Here is a 24,868-nt window from a genome sequence, read left to right on the forward strand (position 1 = left end):
GATCCAGGGTTCTGGCGTGAACAAATGAGTCGATTTTGTGCTTGTGGTGCTATGCCTCACAACAGGAAATAGCCCAAGTCCATTTTAGATGGGTTAGGTTTGCTAGGTTTCCAGTGCCTGTGAGACTTGCTGGTGGGGTTTTTCAGTAGAGGTAAGTGTATATACAGGTCTGGAACTCAGGAGAGAGATTTGGACTAGAGATTTAATTTTGTAAAACAATCTTAGTACACCTTTTGATTTGTGGTTGATTGTTTTAATGGTTTTTATATATTTCACAAAGCAGTTGCTTTAGTTGTGCTGTGATTGGTGGCATCAGCGTTTCTATTATCATGTAATAATAGAGCTTTGAAACTTATGTAATCTCAGTTGTCTGAATTTAATATATTTTCATATAAAAGGAAAATAAAATATTCTATTGCTTAATATTTAATTTCTGTGTTATCTCTTATCAGTAATCATATGGTAGTTAAAACTTTATCCTTAAGAACAAACCCAAAAAATGAAACCTAAGTGGATTGCAGAGCAGCACATTTTCCTGGGATTTTATCATGGAACTGGGCCACAGGAAACTCTTAACCCTATCTTCCTTCAATTGTGTATCTATTTTGGGAATTATCACAAAACACAAATGATTTAAAGTTTACCTTAACTTGATCCACAGTTGAATAGTAAGCCCATGGAATGCAAGCTGAATCCTCTATTCCAGCTCCAGATCTTTCTGGGATTTTCCATATGTAAGTTCGAGTTTCACCTAAATTAATCAAGTGTCTATATTTGGTATATATTTGACATATGTACTAAGCCTTGATAACCAGTGACCCAGAAACTGAAAATGTCAAGGTAACTGGTTTTAAAAATAGTGGTGCTCAAGACTCTTTTCAGGCATTCAGTTTTAAGGTAAATTCTAGGATATACTCGAATATCTTCTTTGTCAGTTATGAATTAGCCATGCCACACATGACATGCCACAGGAGCCAGGAGGTGGCAATTCCAATACCACCATTTGAAGAAACATCGCAACAGATCTTTTCTTAGCTGGAGGGATATTTCCCTAATCACTTATCTCTTCAAATGCCAAGTGCTTCCCCAACCCCACCCCCAGGGCTGGAAACTTCTGTGTATCTGGACTATCCTGGGTAATTCCCTCAGCTTTTTTTCCTTTACCATCCTCCTCCTCAGTGATTTCATGATTTCTGCCATGGGCCCATTAGACCTCTTGATCTCATGGGTCACTGACCCATTACAACTCCTCTTACTCTTCTCCAGTCTGCCCTGCTCTGCCATGCTGTGTGTACCCTGTTTTGGTACACACAGGGCACAGCTACACCTGGGCCTTGTCATCGGCAAGGACTGCTGCATTTTCCAGAAGGCCTGTCGCTCCACCCTGCCAAGGTCTTTACCCTCTTGCCACGTGCTCTGGACTCTTCTCCAGCTTGGTTTGTTTCCAGGCAACTCAGGGCTTCCTGTGCACCTGCTCATAAGACCTTGGCTTTCAGCGGTGCCCACTTAGCAAAGCTGACCACAGTCGCTGTCCGCTCTAGTCCTGCAGACCTACATTACTGGCTTTCAAACTTTAGCTGAGCCCTAGGCAGAGCCTGACAAACCTCTCGTGGCTTCACCCTTTTTCTCAGCAGAAAATTTCAAATTTCTCAGAATATCAAGTATAGAAGTCACCATCTGAACATATTACAGTCTTTCCAACTATATTCCTTAAGCTGCAAAATAACATTTCCTTTTCTTCTCTGCTCCCCTTCCCAACCTGCTGTACCACCAGTGGTTGATGCCCAAAACTACCTCCCTGAGCTCCACGGAGCCATCCTTGACTTCTCGCTTCTTTAAGACTCCCTAACACTCCATCTTTCAGCAGGCCCTTTTAGCATCACCTTTAGAGTAGAACCAGAATATGGTAACTTCTCACCACTCCAGCGGCTTCTAATGGTAACTTCTCCCCACTTCAGCGGCTGGGATCCTAGTCCACACCTTAATAATTTTTTATCCACATTACTGTGATAGTTCTCTACTGATCCTGATTTCACTCTTACCCTCCCACTTATCCACACATCAGCCAGAATAGTCCTTTAAAAAGTAATCATCAGATCATCCCTCTCCAGATCAAAACCCTCACATGGAGTTTTGGAATAAAGTCTGAAGACCTAACCGTGGCCTACTCCATCAGCCCCCCTGCTCTACCTCAATCTCATCTCTGTCCCTTGTAGATATCGCTTAACCTTGGGCCTCTTGGTTGTTTTCCAGTCACCAAGTATGCTCCTGTCTTGGAACGCAAAATGCTCTCCCCCTACCGCTACTGTGGTTCACTGCTTCTCAAAAAAACCCCTCCTGACCCCCCTACCTAAAACAGCACCCCTTTGTTCTCTCTCACTTGCCCGATCTTTTTCGTAGCATTTTTTTTTTTTACCATTTGACACTGGGTATTGTTTATTGTATTCAAGAATGTGAGAGCCACAAGGGCAATCATTTTTATTTCTCTCCCCTGAGTTGACAAGGGCAACTCTACCAAGCAATTTATTTTTCCTTACCTGCTGTATTTGGGACCTGCTACGTTACTGTGGAGAAAAGGTCCTTTCCTAGAAGCCAACTTTATAACTAATAGAAGAAAAGCACATTTTTATTTTAAGAAAATATGTATAATCTGTCAGTTTTTACTCGATGCTAATTAAATATTGACTTCCTAGTACACGCCAGGTACTGGGCTAGACACTGGGGATTTGACACTCCAAGTGGCAGCCTCCAGCCGTGAGGGTCCACGGGAGACTGGCATGGCAACATTCAGCCACAGTACCAGGAGGTAGTCTGGTGTGTTCTAGCTGAGGGCTGAGAGAACATCTCTCCGCTGATGCATCCTTGAGTATCTGTATCCCTCCAGTACCTTCACATTTTTTCCTTACAGCTGTGCCCTGGAGTTTTTCGGTCCACGCACGTCTGTGCGTGCATATGTACACATAGACACCCCTCCCTGCGTCGCCTTTTGACAACCACCCCACCTCCACTTCCTCAAGACAGCCTCATCGGGAAGGAATATGCCTGTGCTGACAGTCATTTACGGAAAGGCTGCGAGTTGTATCCTCCCCCACCGCTGAATACCTGGTAATGTCGGAGGAACTGCAGAACTCTCCGTTTTCACCCCGTGGGAATGTATGGAGTATGTCCTTGTAGCCTTATTTTTAAAGACAATTTTAACTTGGTCTCCAACATTTGCATGAAGTTGTGGGCCTGGCAAGAGAGAAAAAGAGTTAGCTCATAGACCTGTCAGATTGGAAGTTCTCAGCAATAAATGCAGAAACCTGGGAGCTTTCTCAGAATTCAGCCCGGGGTCTGTGGTCCTTTCCCTGGTGCCTGGTGCCGCAGCACTCTTGGATTTACACCTGGTCCCGGAGGATTTGGAATAAAAGTGTTAAAAAAGGGTGCCTCTAAAGATGGAGACCAGGGTGGGCATCTCTTGTCAAGAATTCGGGTTGTTTGGCCTAGAAGTCCCTGCGGGGTGGTTGTCTGGTTGCAGTGTGTGCTGCTACACTTCCCGGCCAGCAGGCGTTCTCAGCGCTCGCCCTCAGTTCTCAGCGTGGACTCCACACCTTCCTGAGTGGGCGTTTAGGACAGGACTGGATTTGAAGGGTGCGGCTACGCCCTCCCATTTCTACCTCCAGGCCAGCTTAGCTGGTCGCCACCTGCTAGAAGTTCTGTGACCCAGCCACAATGCCATTGCGTCCTGGGTGTCTTACTCCAGGAGCGGGGGGAAACCCAAGCCCAGAACTCTGGAGTGTGGATGCACTGAGGGCTTGGGAAGGAGGTGGGTGGCCCCTGCTCTTGAGGACTTTCAAGAAAATCTAAGGCCAAAGTATGTCGAATTCTTGGACTTTCTATCTTAAATGGAGTCCTGAAAAAATCAAAGGCAATTCTTCCCCGGCCTTGTGCATCGTCATACTTTTTTCTTTTCTACATTTATCTATAGGTGCATTTCTTCATGTAATTTATTGTATTTACATCTAAATTTGAAACTAAGTAAATAGCTATGATCTTTTGGCTTTGTTTTGTTTTAGGGAGGACAACGGGGAGAATTAGATTAAGAATTTCATTAGAAAGAAATTTCCGAGGAGTTCATCAAAAGTACAGGCATCAATTTGATAAACACCAAATATATACATTTTCATCAACACATGGGATAATACATTGTTTCTGACTGAGATATGTAAATGATATCATAATTTTTAGGAAATATAGACTTGTCATATACTTTTTATTTCTATTGAATAAATTTGATATTTGAACTGAGAAAATTAAACCCATAGGCATAGCTTGGCCGTCCCTGCCTGTAGTATCACATCACTGCCCCACACCTTGTGAGTTCAAGTGTTATAAATACCTAGAACTCCCAGATGCTCTTCTTCCGCCTTTCTCTCCAATGGCACTTGGAATGTACTGTCAGTGTATTGGCGATACACAACTTTCTTGTACTTTGAGCCTATATAAAACTCTTCCTTATCTAAAAATGCATTTGGAACACTTGAAACAAAACAAAAGAAATAAGGTTATACTTGTCTTAAAGTGGAAGTTTTAAATTTTAAGGTTTCAGTAAAAATATGGCTTTAACTGAAGTGATTATGGTATCCTCACTCTCCCATCCTGGCAAGAAAGAATAAGACTTTAAAAATGGACAGGCTTGGTAGAAAGTGGAGCCTTCTGAGGCCTTACCCTAACACTGCCACTACCTAAAATGACCACAGGTAAGTTATTGCCTGTTGGACCCTTAGTTTCTTCATCTCTAAAATGAGGGTATGGAGGAAGCGGACTTGGCGCAATGGATAGGGCGTCTGCCTACCACATGGTAGGTCTGCGGTTCAAACCCTGGGCCTCCCTGACGCGTGTGGAGCTGGCTCATGCGCAGTGCTGATATGTGCAAGGAGTGCCCTGCCACGCAGTGGTGTCCCCTGCGTAGGGGAGCCCCACATGCAAGGAGTGAACCCCGTAAGAAGAGCTGCCCAGCAGGAAAGAAAGTGCAGCCTGCCCAAGAATGGCGCCACCCTCACGGAGAGCTGACACAACAAGATGATGCCACAAAAAGAAACACAGATTCCCAGTGCCGCTGATAAGGATAGAAGTGGTCACAGAAGAACACACAGCGAGTGGACACAGAGAGCAGACAACTGGGGGAGGAGGGGAAAGAAAGAAAAAATAAATCTTTATAAAAAAAGAGGGTATGGGATAAAATCCTATCTAAGGTTCCTTTATAAAATATTATGAGTCCAGATTTCACTAATGAAGTGCATTATCTCCGGCCTTTAGGAACAGAAATGGGCCATGTTTTTCCAAGCATTCTCTTTCCCTGAAGTTTTCATTAACTCCTAATGGCTCCTGTAGCCTTCAGGCCAGCTTACCCCAATCACCAAGGTAACCATTTACTCCTTTACATCCCAAACCATATGTCACCTTTGCAGTCAATCTAAGCAGCAAGCCAAGGCTTAGCTACAAGCTACCAGTCATGCTTGTATCCTCAAATCTGAACACATGCCCATTCTCACCTTGCACATCACATCGGTGTAGGTTGGTGCAATCTGTGCATACAAAGATGAACGGGAAAGTGCTTATAAAAGTATAAAAGTGCTAATGAGAAGTGTCAGGTGATGCTGTTCTAATGGTAACCTTTCTGAAGCTCTAATAACTGTCCTTACTTATATTATATGTATGGAATTTATTTTTCACTTTTCCATCATGCATATGTTATTGGGAGTTTTGAACTGTATTTTCCTGTGAGTTCTTGGATGGTAGATAGCATTTCTGTTATGTTGCCCTCACACATTTAAAATATTCTTTCATACATAACAGGTTTAAGGATGTGAAATAACTGATTATTAGACTAATAATGAAATCTCTGGAGGAAAGATAAGATAAGCAATAAATAATTGGTACAGAATATAATATTTCAGCTCCAAATTTTGGCATTAACTTTGATTGAATTTAAAAATAAATGATAAGGGCACATGAGAAGACAGGCAAAAAGAAAAAGAAAGCAAGATGAGTGACTCATGAAAATCAAGTGAGAAAAACAGAAATTTTCTTGTGAGAAAAGAGATGAGCCTCCATCAATGAGGAAGGGTTCCTAGGAAGTATTTCTGTTGTTATTAACATTTTGGTTTTATTTCCCCCTAAAATTTAATATCTTATCTTCTCTACAAGGGAAACCTAAAATCAGAGCTGAACAAAGTGAGAGGCAGAGCCTGGACACTTACTTCTGCTCTTGTAAACGATGCAGCTCCTTTTCCCATTCTCTGCGGGGAGAATAATCCCACTCCACCTCCACCGCTGCAATGTAGTAGGTAATTTCTTCCAGGTAGATGGTGGACTCTTGGGACACCCGCCGGCATGGGTTCACAGTGTACTTCTGTTTCATGCCGCCTGTGTAGTGATCGGTAGTGAGGCATTCAACATCAAAAGTCCCTGGAGGGTACATAAGAAAGCACGTCACTCCTGGGCTCTGCACCCCCCGTGGCTCCCCCCTCACTCGGAATCAACACCAAAGGCCTTAACGGGGCTTCGCCAGATGCTCTCTCTGCGCCCGCCTCGGAGCCTTGGCGCTTGCTGCTTCCTCCGCCTAGTACATGTCTGTCTCAAAGAGCCACACAACACTGCCCTCACTTCATTCTCGCCTCTCCATTGTCCCCAACTCAAAAAGAATCTTGACCATCCCACCCCTCACTCACTATTCCCTCTAGCTGCCTAATTTTTCTTATAATGTATATTTTGTAACCACTTGACATATATGTCTTTTGTCAAATGCATATAATTTACTTGTTTGTTGCTTGTCTCCCTGCATTAGGACTTCAGCTCCAGGAGAGCAGACACCTATCTCTTTTGTTTATGGCCGTATTTGTATTCATTGAATGAAGGAAGGAAAACGTGACACTGGGTCAGCCTGAGATTTTCATGGCACATAATGAACCAAATAAAGCCTGCAGCCAGGTAGTAGATTTTCACATTTTGATGTAAAGTCTTGCATTTTTCTTCTGATTAGTTTTATTCATCCAGAGCCTGGCCTTGTGGGTGTCTCTGAATTTGTGAGTCTGTAGTTCTAGTATAGGATTTTCCATTGCAAGCAACTAACAAGCCAACAGTGAGAGCAGAGTTGGCATTTACGCTACATCTAGGCTGCAGAGAAATGATGGAATTTAGGTCTAGTCTTTATGGGAGTCTTTCTCTGGTCTATCTTTTAAAAGACCGTAACTTAAAAGGGGGTTGTTTCTGAGCACTCTACAGTGTGGAAATGGAGGAAACCACAGCCCATTCTTTTCTTGTGCTTCTCTACCCAGCAAAGAGGCAGATGATCTATTTGTACATACTCTCCTGATTGTGGCCCAGCCTGGCTCTTCCAAGGGATGCAAGGGCACTTGGAAGGCTCGGGCAAGGGATGTACTTATCACTCAACACTTCTAACACAGGATTTTAAACCAAAGCCACACAAAACCATCCAGTAGAGACTTGTTTTGACTTTAAAGAAATAGACCTGCTGTGTCAGGCTCCATTAAGAGTGTAAGAGTTGTTTGAGGGAAGAGGTTTGCAGTGTCTCTCCTTTCTCCTCTTGACAGATAGGTGTTTCCTGAAAAGTATATCCCGTGTACATCGGCCTCGTTTCCAGCACTGAATAAGTACCACACGACCGAATCTCCTTGGCACATGTTGAGACCAGGCTGGTTCCCGTACATGAATCCATTTATGGCTGTAAATGTTGGGAAAATAACATTGTGAAAGTGGTTTATTTGATATCTTATGTAACAACTTCCCAGACTTTCCAGAGCCAACTTTGTGGTTTTTTTCATCCTAAAAGACCCGTTAAGGCCTGCCCACCCTTCATGTGTGAGCAGGTATCTCTGCAGCTCCTGGCTCTGCCTCATGCTTGCATAGCAGCCCCTGGCTCAAAGGAGCAGAGCTGAATGCATGGTTCTTGAAGGTCTGTGTCAGTGCCTCTGTCACCCTGGAAACCTCATTCTGTTCTTCCCAACTAAACACTTCTCAATTGTTTAACTGGTCATATTTATGAGCACCCAAATCTATGAATAATACCTTTTCCTGGACACCGCAGACTGGGAATGTCTGCTGTTCTAAATGAAAATTTTTCTGGTTCATCTTGAATAACAGGGAAGAGAATATGCAGAAAGTTCCTCTCATGCTATTTCCAATAGATAGTATTTTTGGCATTTTCAAAATGCAGAACTGAGGGATATTTTTTAAAAGATTGTGGATAGTACTGCTCCAGCCAAAAACAACAACAACAACAATAATAACAAAAAACACCAAAACCAGCATCAGTATGTAACGTAATTTTACATTTTTTTCTTCCACTAGATACATTGATTTTCACATGTTGACCACTAGTGGTGTAGACCTTTTGGGCAATTAGCTCACTATCTCTAAACCCTGACTGCGTTTGGAGTTACTTTAGAATTTATTAAAAAATAATAATCTTCAATTAAATACAAGTCTCTGGGGGCGGCCTGAGTAATAATATTTTTTTAAGCTCCCAGGTGATTCTAATGTGCAGTCAAAGTAAGAATTGTTGAAGTTCATTTACGGCAGAGACCATTTCTTTCTAAATTGAGTAATAAAAGGAGCATGTCATTACTGAGTCACAGATGAGAAAAGTATCTAATCCAGTGGTTCTCAAACTTGAATTTACACCAGAATCACCTGAAGGGTTTGTTAAACAGAGTGCCTGGCCCCACACCTCAAAGTTTCTGATTCAGTAGGTCAGGGGTGGTGCACAAAAATTTGTATTTCTAACAAGTCTGTAGATGAAACTGACATTGCTGGTCCAGGGACCACACTTTTAGGACCCCTCATCTAATCGATATATTTTGTATTGTGCTTATGCACAAGTAAGTGAAATGATGAGTAATTGACACAGTTAAATAACCATGGTATTACCCTTAGAACACTATTGTATTTAACCCTTTATTGATAATTACTCATTGAGCAAAGCTAATGGCATTTTAGTTTAATAAAAGCATTACATGTGTGTTACTGAAAGAACTTGATAGACTGGTGGGTGATTGAATACTTACAGTGCATCTTATTAGATTCTTGAAAGTCTGCATCTTCCTTATCCACCTGATCAGGTGCAGTTGTAAAATTTCTAATATTATCATCCAGAAGTAAACTCTCATTTTCATCAAACACTGTGGGAAACAAATAGAACTCCTTGTCTACATCTTTCTGTAAATCAAAACAACAACATTGGATGAAGACAGAATAAGAAGAAAGGCTTCCAGGCATACAATACTATTTTGTGCATGAATGTGCTAAAGGAAGTATAAGAGGATAAATTTCTCTTAAAAGCTGGAGCTCATAAAATAGTCTAGTTGACTACTAGAGATTTTTCATTAGTATCTGTGTAGTGGATTTTTGGTTCTACTTGACAATCTGAGTCTCTGCATCTAATAGTTGATTATTCTCTCCCTTCCTATCTTCCCTTCATGCCCATCTCAATCAAAATCACCCCCCCACCCCCCCACCCCCCCCCGAAAAAAAAAGGTAAATGGGAGAAAGGACAAATACGTGTCTGTACTGGATCAGGAAAAGTGTCCTCCCCATTCAGGAAAAAGCAAAGAACTCCTTAAAGGCAGAGTAGATGGAAGCATATTGAGGAATCATTTTAAATGAAGAAATTGCCTGCCACATGAATTGGAGCAGAGATCCATACAATCTCCAGCCCTATAGGTGAACATGCTCTCCCACTCTCCCCCATAAAAATGTGGAAGCAGAAGTGTTACCTGGTTTATGAAAGGATTTAGTAGTTCAGAAGAAAGCAATCAGTCTGAGGAATCAAAGCAAATGAGCCACTGAGAAGAAGTTACTCTCTCTGAGAAGGATAAAAACTTTAGAAATATTTTAATTTGCATTTTTCAGCAAGGTTCAAGAGATTATTGCATGTTTTTTCCTAGAGATCATTCTTTCAGATGAAAAACATGATTATCACATTTTAAAAATTCAACCAAGACAGAGACTTGATGATTAGGTCCTACAGAAAGTCGAATCAATGAATTGGAAGATAATTTTAAGAAAGCTTGCAGAATTAGAAGAAAAGTTACAAAGACGCAAACCATATATAAAATAGTAATTTTAGAAAGGGAGAAGTTGCAAAAGAGGGGTACAATGATAAGATACAGCAGTGGAAGTGTTTTTAATCGTAAGAGAAAAAGACCAGAGTATTCAGATTCAAAAGGCTCCCTGAGAACAAGGCAAAATCTGTAGAATTTATATCTCAACATGTTCTGGTAAAATTTTTGAATTTCAGAGATAGAAAAATTTCTAGAATAATCCAATTTAAAAATTCTCATCACAAAATGAAAAATATCAGCTTGATGTTAACATTTGTCTAGTACAATAAAAGTCAGAAAAAAAATGGAGTAGTATCTATGTTTTTGGAGGAAAAAGATCATGATACAAAGTTCTATACCAGGCAAATAACAAAATGACATTCTGAGATATGGAAGGATTCCAATAGGGGCTGCTGTAATTCCTTATTCTCGAATCTACAGGGATAACTTCAGTACAGAGTTATAAGTCATGTCTTCTGATCATAATGCAACAAACTAACAATCACTAACAAAAAGACTAAAAACTTTAAAAAAACCCCACAAAAATACCATATTTGATTCAAATAACTCACATCAATAGGGAAAACTGAATTACTAAGTATTTAATAAATAATATCCATAAGAAATCTACAAGTCAAAATATGTGCAATAGAACTATCTGTATTAAATGAAACCAAATAAAAGTAAATGTTGTAATAGGTAAATACTTTAGAAAAATAAAATGAAGAAAGAGGAAGGGAATTAATAAAGACAATGACAACAATTAATAAAACACAAATTAAAATTACCATTGTGCACAATACATATGTGGTGAAAATTAGAAACAGATACCTGAATAGATCAAAACCCTTGGATGAAATAAAAACAGTGATTAAAATTAAAAACAGAAACAACTAAAATAAGTACTCTTTTTTAAAAGGCACAAAATCAAAATAGTTTTGCAGGCAAGTTCTTTCAAATATTTAAGGAGTAAGTCATTCCTTTCTATTTAAACTTTTCCAAAGTATTAAAAATGTGAAAATCTGCCCAATGTATTTAATGGAGTTGTCATAACCATGATATTAAACCCTGAAAAAACACAAAAATCTAAACTAGTGTCATTTATAAGCTAAGATGAAAAATTTTAAATAAAGCATTATCAAATTGAATCCAGAAAATATGTGTGTGTGCGTGTGTGTGTGTGTGTATATATATATATATATATATATATATATATATATGCTCTTATAAAGGAAATTTTGGTTTAGCATGCAAGTCTTTTGTCTTTTTTAAAGAAATATATTGAAGATAAAAACCACCAAGTACAAGTGCTGTTTTTCTCCGTAGTACAAAACGGTTCAGTATTAGGAACTCCTTAATGCATTTGGTCATGTTTATAGCTCAAAGGAGAAAAACTGTATAATCATCTCAAAGAAATCTAAACAGAAAATTTTATAAAATGTGACACTCTGGCACTTGCTATTTCCTGTGCTCTTCCCCCAGATCCTTGCAATGCTGTCTCCTTTATTGAAACATAGTTCTCAGTTCAAATATTACCTTTACCTTATCTAAACTAGGGTTTCTGTTCATTATACATTACCCTATTTGTTTTGTTTTCTTAAAGCACTTGCTACTTTTTTTCATTTTAAAAACAATTTATTGAAGATATCATTCATGTACATGAGCATACCTAATAAGTATATAGTAAAGTTGTGAACTATAAAACAAACATACCTAACATCATACATCACCCCACTACCAATTCCTTGCATTGGAAACATAACAAATTATGAAAGAGCATCGTCAAATATTAGTACTAACTATAATCTGTGTCTTATATTTACTCACCACTTTTGGAAGTTATCTATTTTAGTTTTTTTTTTTTTTCCAGACCCCCATTAGAATGTGAACCCTATTAATCAGGAATCTCAAGTGATTTATTTTTTTAAAATGTAAAAACTTTCAAAGTAAACTGGAAGTAGAATAAGAAATGTCAACTAATTGCCAATATCATACTGAGTAGTTAAAATAATAGCAACAATAGAGACATTCTCAATAAGATCAGACATAAAACAAAGCCACTGGGAAAGTGGATGTGGCTCAAGCTATTGGGTTTCTGTCTACCATAAAGGAGGTTCAGGGTTCAATTCCTGGGGCCTCTTGGTGAAGGCAAGCTGGCTTGCGTGGTGAGCTGGCCCACGTGGAGTGCTGACCTGTGCAGATTGCTAGCCCACTGCATCTAGCTGGTGCAGCAAGATGACGCAACAAAAAGAGGCACAGAGGAGAGACAATAAGAGGTGCAGCAGACCAGGGAGCTAAGGTGGCACAAGAAACTGAGTGCCTCTCTCCCACTCTGGAAGGTCCCAGAAACAGTTCCTGGTGCTGCCTAAAGAGAAGACAAGCAGACACAGAAGAACACACAGCAAATGGACACAGAAAGCAGACAGCAAGTGCAAAAACTATGAGGAGTGGGAGAAATAAATAAAAAATAAATCTTAAAAAAAAACAACAACAAAAACCCCAAAGTCACTGGCTGTAACCACATTGTTTACCAATATTTTGTATAGTCTACCCAATACAATAAGACAAGAAAATAGCCCAAAGTTCAAATACTAGCAAGAATAAAGTGTTTAGCATTATTTGTAGATAGAACTTATATGAATCAATTGGAAACTCAGAATTAATAAATGACATATCTAAGATGTCCAATTTCAAAATGTGTTATGGAATTAGCAGCTTGTTTCTATAATGACAACAAGAAATTAGAAAATATCATCTAATACATAATATTTTTTAAAAATTGAGAAGAGAACTTGAATGAAAAAAACCATAAAAATTCACTGAATAATAAAAAAGATGAATTAAAGGGTTCTTGAGTATGAGGCTAAATATAATTAAGAGCTTGCTCTCCCCAACTGAAGCTATCCATTTAATGAAATTCTAACCAAAATATCAATGACAGTTTTTAACTTGATAAAATTCTTTTAAATTGTTCTGAAAATATAAATGTTTGAGGGTAGCTAAGCATAATTAATTTAAAAGAGAAAAGTAATGAAGTAACGGGTGCACATGTCATATATATTGAAAATACTATAAAGCAATAATAATACAAAAGGCATTACTGGTACTAGAACAGATAGATCATATGGTAGACTAGAAAGCCTAGACAAATGATCTAAATTTATTTGATTTAGAATGTGATAAATGTGACACTTCAAATCATTTAGTAAAGAATCAATGTTCAGATAATCTGCTATTTGTTTAGGGGAAAAATTACATCTAGAGCTCTATTTTTCACCAAAACTCAAAATTAGTTTCAGGTAATACTTTTAAGGTACTGACTAAAATATAGATAAATGTACTCTTGGAATAGAAAAGAACATTCTAAAAATGATACAAAAGGCAAAAATCCATAAAAAAAAGGATTGATAATTTGACTACCTAAGAACTGAAAACTGCTGTATGATAAAAAGCATCACAGACAAACAAAAACCACAAAGAGCAAATTCCCAACCATAAACAACTAGAAAACACAAAAGGCAAACAGGAAAACATCTGCATTATTTACGAAATAGACATATACAGGTCCGTATACACATGCATATGATTTTATAGGTAGTTAATGAATTAATAAAGACATAAACAATAGAAAATGGACAGCTGCCATAATCAGGAAATTAACAAAGAAATACAAATGGTCAGTATACCTTACTAATAATTAAATTATTAATTTAAATGAGAGCGATATGCCATATTTCATTTATCAAGCTTGTAAGTAATAAAAACTATGCTCAGTATTGGTAAAGGGCTGGGGAACAGCCATTCTCATGTACTTTATGGCAGTGATTTTCAAACTTCTGAATATACAGGAAGAAGTACATTTCACAATGTCACACACACACACACTCCCCAGAAAAAGAAAATTTCATTAAACTCTACTTATCCTTACTACATGTGATGCACTTTGATGTTTTTTTCTTGTTTTCTTTCATACTTGATTTTTCAAACAATTCTGGTCACTAGTTACAATCCACCAAATGCATCATGACCTACAGTTTGAAAAATGCTACTATGGAGAACAATTTTTTTTCATTTATTTTTTTTTAAATTTTTAAATTCATTTTGTAAAAATATTACATTCAATAAATATGAGGTCCCATTCTACCCCACCACCCCCACCCCACCACTCCCCCCCCAGCAACACTCACTCCCATCTTCATGACATATCCATTGCATTTGGTAAGTATATCTCTGGGCATTGCTGCACCTCATGGTCAATGGTTCACATCTTAGCCCATACTCTCCCACGTTCCATCCAGTGGGCCCTGGGAGGATCTACAATGTCCGGTAATTGTCCCTGAAGCACCACCCAGGACAACTTACGGAGAACAATTTGAAAAGCAATGAGTTGCTTAAAATTTTGCATAGCTTCTGACCTAGAAATTCTACTCCAGGATTTGTTTCAGTGAAAAAAATATTGATATATGCTAAGGTTTATTTAAAAGAAAAGCACGAAAGTATGTCAAATACAGCAGTGTTCATAGTAGTAAAAAATGAGAAATGTTTAACAATAGGAACTTGGTTAAATAATTTATGGTACATTCATATCATGATATGCTTTGCAGTCATTCAAAATAATGTAGAAGATTTTTTAATGATAAAGATATTCATGATATTGTTATGTGCACAAAGCAAACTGCGAAATGATATATACATTGTGATTCCTCTTTTGTGTTTGGAATGCCTTATCTTCTTTTACTTCCACATATTTTCTTAATTTTCACAATGTCTATGGAATACTTTTTTTTTTTTAATACTTTAAAAAGATTATTTATTTCTCCCCTTTGCCCCTTGTTGTTTGTATTTGCTGTCTGCATCCATTCGCCAGGTGTTCTTCTGTGTCTGCTTGTCTTCTCTTACCTTTCTCTTTAGGCAGCACTGGGAACCGATCCTGGGACCTTCCGGAGTGGGAGACAGTCACTTAATTGCTGGTGCCACCTCAGCTCCCTGGTCTGCTGTGTCTCTTACTGTCTCTCCTCTGTGTCTCTTTTTTTTGTTGTTGTGTCATCTTGCTGTGTCAGCTCTCTGTGCGGGCCGGCAGTCCTGTATGGGCCAGCACTCGCTCATGTCAGCTCGCCTTCACCAGGAAGCTCCAGGAATTGAACCTTAGACCTTTTACATGGTAGATGGGAACTGAATTGCTTGAGCCAAATCTGCTTCCCTGAAATACTTTTGTATTAAAAACGATATACTAAAAAAAAGAATAGTAATAGCAGCTAGAGGTCAGGAACCTGTCTTAGAAGTTTCTTCACCTCACATTGTGTTGTATACAATTAGACAAGGTAAACATTCCTTGTTGACTTAAGATGGTTTCGTTTACCCAGGGCTTTTACCTACATTTATTTCATTTGTTTTTTTCAACAAGACAAAAACCAGCCCATCAAGCAGGGGAGGTATCTCTATTTTACTGATTATTCAAATAGCCATGAAAACTTTTAAATAACCAATTGGAAACCACATGGTTAGGAAGTGAAAAAACCAGGATGGGAACTTCTAATGACTCCTGCTTGACCTTCCTGTGTTGTGATTCATTCATTTGCTAAATGAAGCTGATAAAATATATAAAGAGTAAAGCTGACATTTTAAAATCTCAACCCACTGAGCTTTAGTTCCTCCTCTGCAAAAAGGAGGATAACTATATATAGACTCTTGAGTTTTTGTGAAGATTCAGTGATTTTATATATGTGGGACTTCCTAAAGGGCATTCAATATACTTAAGTCTCCTTTTATTCCTTCCCAAGTTAAGCTCGGAGACCAAAGAATGGAATCCAAAGGTAGAAAACCATTTAATCAGTTACATATTGAAAAATTATAAATGATGGTGTAGCAGTTTGATATGGTTATGAATTCCAAAAATAGATGTCGGATTATGTTTATAATATGGTCTGTACCTGGGCGTGATTGAGTTATGATTGGGGCTTTGATTGGGCCATGTCATCAGGGCATTGAGTCCCTGCCTCTTGTTGGGTGGGGACACGCACATGAAAGGCATGGCAAAGGACAGAGTTGAGGGCTTTTAATGTTGGAGTCTTGATGCTGGAGTTTGATGCTGAAGCTGGAGACCCAGGGAGAGAAACTGAGCCATTCACCTGACCTTGTGGAGAAAACAGAGGAGCTGAGCCTAGAGGAACCCAGGAAGCCTGAACCCTCACAGATGTCGGCAGCCATCTTGCTCCAACACATGAAAATGGACTTTTGTGAGGGAAGTAACTTACACTTTAAGGCCTGGTATCTGTAAGCTCCTTCCCCAAATAAATGCCCTTTATAAAAAACAACTGATTTCTGGTATTTTTCATCAGCACCCTTCGGCTGACTAATAGAGATGGTGTTGCCATTTTTCAATGGCCAAAAGGAAAGAATATATCTAGCATAAACTTAACAAAAAGTATCAAAACATATGTAAGGAGAACAATGAAAAAACTCCTGAAAAACACAAAAGTAGACCTGAACTAGTGGAAAGACATGTTCTCAGATGGGACAACTCTACCTCATAATGATATCTGTTCCCCCCAGGTTAATTTGAATATTTAAGACACTCCCAAGAAAAAATTAGGTTTTCTTCTGGTGCCAGACAAAATTTTATAAAGTTCATTAGAAGGAATAAGCAAGTAAAAATAGCCATTAAAATAATGAAAAATAAAAGCTATGTGGTAAGACTAACTATATGTCATTAAAACCTATTCTAAAAGTCTATTAGTAAAATAGTATAGTATTGTGGCATGAGTAGAGACCAATGGAGCATAATAGAAAATCCAGAAATATACCTGATCATATATGAAAATATTAGAAATTTTCCCATTCAATCAGCTAGGAAAAGTTTGACTTTTTAATAAATTGTGTGGAAATAACTGGATAGTCATATAGAAAAATATAAACTTAATCCATTCATCAACTGTATACTAGGATAATTTCTAAATGGAATGGAGATTTAAATGAAAAAAATGAAACCACACAAGTATTGGAAGGAAATATGGATAAATTCCTTTTTAACATGGGAAAACCTTCTTAACTATGACACAAAATCCAAAGTCAATGAAAGAAAAGAATACTAAAAATAAACATCTTGCCTGGCAAACAACAAAAACATCCAAATAAGGTATAATGACAAATGCCAAACTAGGAAAAAATATTTGCAACTAATATCTCACACAAAGGATTTTTATCTCTAATATTTAGAACGTTTCTAAATCAGTGAAGAAAAAGAAACTTATAGAAAAATGGGTTCAAAATATGAAGAGTTTACATAAAATAAATGAAAAATTTCCTTAACCATTTGAAGAGAAGTTCAACCTTTCTGAACATAAGAGAAACACAAATTAAAATGATAGAGATACTATTTATCACCTATCAGATTGGTGAAAACCCCGAAGTTGGATAACATACTTTGTAGGTGAGGCTGTGGAGAAACAGATGATCTTACATATTCCTGGTGGGAATGCTACAACTCCCATGGAGGGGAATTTGGCAATATCCAGCAGTATTGTATATGCAATTATATAGGAATTTATCCAAAAGATACGCTGTCAAAAATACAAAGAGTCATATGAATGAGGCTATCCGTTGTTCTATCTGTAAAAGCAATGTGTGGAAACAACCCAAACACCTGTCAATAGGGAATTGTTTGTATAAACCAGTTTATAAAAACACAATGACAAATGTCTCTATATATTGCAATGGAAGACAGATTATATTGCTAAGGGAAAAAAACATCAAGGTGATGAAAATATATATCCACACACATTTTCTTTTTAAAAAATAGAATAATCAACTGTAAAGTAAGAAAAGTTGCCCATTGTTATGGATTGGATCATGTCTGCCACAAAAACACGCTCAAGTCCTAACCCAGAAGTCCTGTGGGTGTGAACTCATTGGTACATAAGCTCTTTGTAAATGTCGTTAGTTAAAGGGAGGCCAAAATGACAGGAGTTCTTACAAGCAGGGAAGTTGGGATACATAACAGGAGACAGATAGGAAGAAAGATGGCCATGTGATGGAGGCAGAGATTGCGTTATGGACTGCTGGTATGCTACCACCAGAACCCTAGCAACTTCAGAGAAAACGTGTCCAGGCTGACACCTTCATTTTGGGTTTCTAGCCTCTAAAACTGTGACACAAGTTCCGGTCGTTTAAGCCAACAAGTCTGTGGTACTTTATTACACACAGCAACCCTGGTCAGCAGCACACCTGCAGTGATAGGGTGGAGAGTAGGGGGTGGAATTAGAGCATTACCATTTTGCAACCCCTAATTAGCTTATGGGTCTAGGAAATGGTCATTAATGACTAATAAATCCCCAACTGAGAGATAACTATATATCATGTACTCCCTGTCAGAAGTACCTAGTACCTCATATGAAGGAAAAAAAAATCTAGTCTGAAACTGATCAAGCCTTTAGATCTAGCCACTAATTTATAGGAAATGGAGCAGATAGAGGAACATGTTTAATGACACCTTGGAATGCAACCTAAAATTTAGACATGGGAAACTTCTACAGGACAAATGACTCTTGCAACAGAAAAGCTGTAAGAAAAAAGCTCAAGAAACATATCAACTAATTGTAATGGGTAGAATTATTTGGGCGTGGATTAAACAACAAACTTAAAACAATAAGACATTTGGGAAAATGTGAATAATGATTATTTGGTATATTAAAGATTTATTATGTTAATAATTTTTAGGTGTGACCATTGTATTGTGTATATTTTCAAAAAAGTATTTTTAAAAAAAGATTTATTTATTTGTCCCTACCCCCCCAACACTCATTGTGTGCTCTATGTGTCTGCTCATCTTCTTTTTTAGGAGGCACCAGGAACTAAACCCTCTTCTTATTTTTCGGAGGCACTGAGAACCAAACCCATGACCTCCCATGTTGTAGGCGGGTTCCCAACTGCTTGACCCGTTTCCACTTCCCAAGTCTTTATTTTAAAAAATACATACTGACAAATTTATTTTAGACATTAAAAACTTTGATGGGGCTAGGTATTATTTATATTTCTAGGTCAAAGGGTAATTTTCTCATTTCCAAAAATATTTTAAGTAAATTTTATTCAAGAATGTTAATTGAATAATTATCATTAATGGGTGATTCATATATGAGTGCATATGGATGGAAGCCCAATTTTATCATAAAATACCTTGAATTTCTATGGAAAATACTGTTTCCAAACTACTTTAGAGTTATCATGTTAGGCAGAGAATCTGTACGCAATACAGATCTAATAAAACCTGAACAAATGACAATGATGGTATTATAGAATCCTCCCTGCTTCAAAACCCAGATGATAATGATAATTCAAAGAGCTTGGTCAATCATTTTTGTTTTTCCCCAATTGGACTTACCTGTTTTCCATTTGCATGCAAACTTCCTTCCTTGCATATTTTCATTGGCCCGATAAGCCCAGTGAATATATCTTTGGTGGGATCGACAGCAGAATAATACATCTTAGATATACAGACAGGGTCTGCATAAGTGGGTCCCACTTCTTTGGGGATAGTCCATTCATAGGTGAATGTTTCTTTGGGTGCCACATAAGATGCTGAAGAAGGAGGCACACCTGTGAGAAAGATGACATTAGAGAGGTAAAGTGTGTTTCCTAATGTGGTTATTTGAGCTGCAAAGTAGACTGAGTTTGGTCAGTTTTTAAAAAAACATTTAAAATGTTTTTAAAAAACATTTTTATTTCTATTTTTAAAGAAGCTTTAGATTACATAAATGTTACATTTATGTACCACTATGTATGCCCCACTCCCTCCCCCTCCCACACTTTCCCACAGTAACAACATCCTTCATTAGTGTGGAACGTTTTTTACAATTGACGAACCCATGTGGAAGCATTGCTACTAACCGTGGACTACAGTTTACATTGTACTTTACACTCAGTCCTGAACAGTTTTGTAAATTTTGACAAAATATACAATGACCCGTATCCATCACTGCAATGTCATTCATGCAGGACAAATCCAATGTCCCAAAAATGCCCCCATATTACACCGATTCTTCCGTCTCCCACCCCTCAGAATCCCTGGTGGCCACTGCCTTTATATCGATGATAAGAGTTCTTCCATTGCTAGAATAATAATGAGGCTATAGCCAATTAACAATAAGTCTACTTTAGTCTGTTGTTTATTCCCCAATCTTGAGGATTTGGGGATGGTGATGCCCACTCTGCTTCTAACTGAGAGGAGCTTAGATCCCATGGGGCAGATGGATGGAACTGTCTTGCTTGCAGTTGCAGATAACTCTCTGTTCCTTGGGAAGGACATTATCCACCATCATTTCCTTGTTAGTTACACTGTTCATTAGACTAACTCACTTTTGAGTTCCTGTTTATGACTTTAAATGCGATCCTACTTGTGCACATATGATATGAGAGATCATGGGTTGGCGTGATTTCCTTCAGAAAGTTCCTCCTAAACATCTGTCTAGGATAGGTGCCCTTCTCTGTGCCACCAAATCCCCTGAGAATTCCCACAGCACCTTTCATGTTATATTATGCGTCTCTCTGCCCAAATGGAACTAACCTCCTTGATGAAAATTATTGTCTTTTTATTTCCAACAACTAAAACAGTACCTGGCAGTAGGGGGTGATTGAAGCATTTTGATTGAACAAAACTGAGCTGAAATTAATTTTAGAATTAAAAGGAGCCTTGCAAATGAACCTGCTCAAATCTCTCAATTAAACACTTCAGGAAACTGAGGCCAGAGAGACTGAATAACCTGCCCAAGTTCACACAGCAAGTGGTGGCAAAGCCATTAATCTTCATTGTTCTGTCTTGGTATATTGAAAAACACTCCAATACATTCACATGATGGAATATTCTACATCATTAAAATTATATTTATAAAATGCTTGTAATGCTAAGAGAAAATCTGAGTACAAAATTATGATAAGTATATTTATATACTATGATCTCATCTACACTTAAAATATATTATATATGTGAAGAGGAAAAGGTAGAAGAAAATATAATAGTGGTTGTTTATAGAATTACGATAATTGATATTTTTGACTATGTCTTTCTATATTTTTCAAAAGATCTAAAATGAACATTTAATCCACTTATAATTACAAAGTACTTGTAAAAATAAAAAATCAAATAGTACTCCAGAAATACAATCCAAATAGTTACTATCAGCATTGGCAGTAATTATCCAATTAAAACTGAACAAAATTCCATAAACCAATTGGAAATGGTGGGAGAAGGGGTTGATTTACTTCCTGGCATGATGCTGGGAGATGATATATGAGCAGTTTCCTCAGGAGTTCCTGAATTCGGTTTTGCAGGGCAGTTTCCTGGGGAGACCAGCACGGTGGGTTATTAAACATTTTTCACTGATTGCGTTGTACTGTACTCACTTCCAGTTGGGGGGAGGTGATGGGAGGCATAGTTCGTGCCTTCGTTCTTCTTACTGAATCTCACCCCAGGCGCCTCAATACTGAGGGGAAATGCTCCTTTGTTACGGAAGGTAACTTTCAAAGTGTCTCCCACCTCCGCCCAGATGACAGGACCTGGGTTCAAAGAGAGAACTAGTATTGTCACTGGGTATATACAAACTGAGGAATTCATAGAACGATTGCTTGCATTGGATTTGTCCTCTTGCAAGAAGCACTGGAGCAACATGCTTATTTGTGACAAATGGAAAGCCTGTTTTTTTTCTTCTTGTTGTTATAGTCCATTACCAATTCAACATAATGAGGGTGGAAGGGGGGTCCTTGGTGCAGCTTCAGGTTAATGAAATTTATCACTTTTGTTATCACTTATCAGTTCATAAGCTTTATATATCTACACAAAACTATTCAGCGTGTCTCTATTCTCCCCACCCTAGCCTACTTTTGCATAGAAATGTGGTATTTCTCCCAAGAGTCAGGAGAGTGCTATAAGCCTTGACTGCCCGAGTGGGTAGGCTGAATTATCTTGCGTATGAAGGATAACACTGCTTTGGATTTTCTATTTCAAAATTAATATTATAACCAAATGTAAAATAAAAACAGAGATATCCACTACAAAAATATTTTATGTAATAGGTAAAATGACATTTACTGAGGACTTCCTGGCTGCTCTGGTGAATTGTTATGGGTATTAACTCAATAACTCCTTTTAACAACTTTATGAAGTTGAAACTATTATTGTTCCCATTTTCCAGAAGAGGACTAGCCACAGAAATGCGAGTAATTTCAAGGGTCACACAGCTAGTGGTGAAGAGTGAGGCGAGTCCAAACGCAGACCTCGTTTGCTGACCCACTGTCTGAGTGGGCAAGCACAGGTCACTGGGTCTGCCTGAGTTCAGCTCCAGCCCGTCTCAGTAGTAGCCTGCATTTGATTTCTCAGGGAATGCATCCTTAGTTAAAAGCAGCAGTTAACAACTCAGTTGTCTAGTTGAACCAGGTCACATAAACCTACAGTTTCCTTTACCACTTGGAAGGGAAAAATAAAATCATTTGAAACCTGCCAGAAGATTTGCTATTGGTAGTTTGCATTTGGAAAACCCATTAAGTGCTGCACATTTTATTGATGACTGAGACCATCACATCTTTTATAAAAGCTGAAATCGTGCTGCAGGCCCTGAAGCTTCCCAGGAGAAGAGTACACCAGCCGTACGCACTCTGTGCAGACTCACCGAGCAGGCCAAGATGCTCCTCTTCAGGGCCTCTCTCCTTTGGATTTGTGAAGGAGGCATCTGTGTACTCACGATAAACCAGCTTTTTATAAGAGCCTCCAATTCTCGTAGCCCCTTGTTCAAAAAATACCACTGACTCACTGCAGAAAAGAAAGAGGATTTAGCCCTGGGGTTGAAGTAGAAGAGAAAGCAGGTATTCATCTAGTGTATTAATTGACAAGAAATATTTGGAGAAGTGCTTAGACATTCATCTGTGGTTTATAGTAATCCATATCAAACACTCAAAACAAATATTTAGTACTGGGCCACTTTACAGAAGGATATTCAATTAAGGAGTGAGGAATTATGAGGTAGAGGTTTCACTTTTTCAAGTGAGCTGAAAAAAATCTCAAGAGGGCTCATGTCAACACCTGACAATTTGTAAATCGTTCTACCATAGAATCTATTTATGAAATTGTGAAATATTTTAATTAATAATAGCTACTGTTTCTGGAGTATAAGCACTAGCCAGGCACTCAGGAGCTTTCATTCATCATTTGAAAGTCGCACAACAATGCAGCCTAGTGGTATTAGTCTCCTCATTTTCAAAATGAGTAAATTAAATCTTAGAAAGCTATTGTGCTTTGCACAAAGCAACCTTATTTTATCTGTTCATTCACGACAAATGTGTTGAGCGCCGGCTCTTTGCCAGGAACTCTGTTATCTGCTGATGACACCACATAAGCAAACTGGACCTGTCTCTGTCCACATGGATTTACCTCTGTCAGGTCCAATCACTCCATCACATAACAAGCACAGGGTGTCACAGAGCATTCTCCCTGGGGTGGGAGAAATTGGTGGGGAGAGGCAGCAAAGGTTTCTCAGAGGAAGTGGTTAAATAAAAGCTTTCTAAAGGAGAGGCATAGTTGATAAGATGGAGAATTTGTTGTGGGAAGAATGGTGGGGTGTTTAGGAAGAGGATGCAGTCTGTGTGAAGGCTCAGAAAATACAGCAGGAGGGAAACTTGTAGGGTAGGGAGCTGAGGGCGAGGCTGGGAGAAGTGGTGATACCACCTCGGAAAGTCCCTGTCCCGCCCCACTCAGTGGGAAGCCTTTGATAGTTCTCAAACCCAGACTCCTTTACCAAACACTTTAGAAAATATTTAGCAGTCCGATTACTTAACTTCAGGCACCAATTAAATTTTTACTTGTTAAGTCAGTCTTTTACGATTATTTGGGGGGCATATTTTTGTAATAAGGTCTTTTGGTTTTGTTTTGTTTTTTGTTTTCCTGAGTTACCTTTCAGGTTCTCTTAAGTTTTCTTTGGTGAAGACATCTATGCCAGAGGGTGCATAGTTCCAGATGATTTCCTCAGCAGCAATGAAAAAATGTCTAACTTGTTTTCCAAGGATACTGTCCTCCGATGACGGCCTCTTACAGTCCCGGACCTGGAAAAAGGCCTGCAAACCAGCTAAAAATGAAAGAAAAAGGGCCCTAAGTTAATGGAGCCAGTGTTCCTCTCTTCTATTGTCTTGTAAACTCTGTTGGTGAAAGGACAGATGGAAACCAAAGAAATAGAAAACTGTGACTCAGAAACTTTACACTGTGAATAAATTACTGATGGAAAATTCAAGCAGAGTTTAAAGAGATGGAGAGGAGCAGAGAGAATATGTTCTTCTTCAAGCATAAAAAGGAGATATTAGGCACTATTGTTTTCAAACTACGGTATCAGCTTTCGTGGGATTTCACTTGGGACTTTTTTTGACAGGAGAAAAAGGACAAGTTTGTAGAAAAATTAAACAGAGGGCCTTTGACATTTTTAGGGAGTAGTGTTGGGTGAAAAGGAGAAATAGAATAATCACAGTATTGCTCACTTATGTAAAATGTCTTTATGTCTGGTAAGCAGGACTTTCTGGGGCCTAGGCCATACTTGATAGGTGAAATTATGTTTGATGGCCAAAGTAACATACTCATGCCCTACAAAGACTTAAATTAAAACTAATTTCTTCAAGAAAAAATATTACAAGTTCATATATTTCAAGCCTTGTGTTAAACACAAGAAGGAGGAATTTATCAAGTTAACCCAAAGAAGAGCTGGACTCAGAGAAGAAATTGATTATACTTGGTAGAA

The 24,868-nt window shown here is 38.3% G+C and overlaps 1 protein-coding gene across 1 annotated transcript in view; it reads right to left on the reverse strand.

Moving 5' to 3' along the window:
* CP (ceruloplasmin) overlaps positions 1 to 24,868 on the reverse strand; it is a 46,565-nt gene that overhangs the window by 6,645 nt on the left and 15,052 nt on the right. The window contains exons 6-15 of the mRNA XM_004460562.4: positions 24,037 to 24,208; positions 22,760 to 22,899; positions 21,498 to 21,650; positions 19,480 to 19,694; positions 9,069 to 9,219; positions 7,514 to 7,726; positions 6,243 to 6,450; positions 4,379 to 4,518; positions 3,103 to 3,231; positions 645 to 751 (exon numbers count right to left, since the gene is read on the reverse strand). Coding sequence (XP_004460619.1) covers positions 645 to 751; positions 3,103 to 3,231; positions 4,379 to 4,518; positions 6,243 to 6,450; positions 7,514 to 7,726; positions 9,069 to 9,219; positions 19,480 to 19,694; positions 21,498 to 21,650; positions 22,760 to 22,899; positions 24,037 to 24,208 — 1,628 coding nt within the window. The remainder of the gene's footprint in view (positions 1 to 644; positions 752 to 3,102; positions 3,232 to 4,378; positions 4,519 to 6,242; positions 6,451 to 7,513; positions 7,727 to 9,068; positions 9,220 to 19,479; positions 19,695 to 21,497; positions 21,651 to 22,759; positions 22,900 to 24,036; positions 24,209 to 24,868) is intronic.

This window comes from Dasypus novemcinctus, chromosome 4, assembly GCF_030445035.2.
Source record: "Dasypus novemcinctus isolate mDasNov1 chromosome 4, mDasNov1.1.hap2, whole genome shotgun sequence".
Lineage (NCBI taxonomy): Eukaryota > Metazoa > Chordata > Mammalia > Cingulata > Dasypodidae > Dasypus > Dasypus novemcinctus.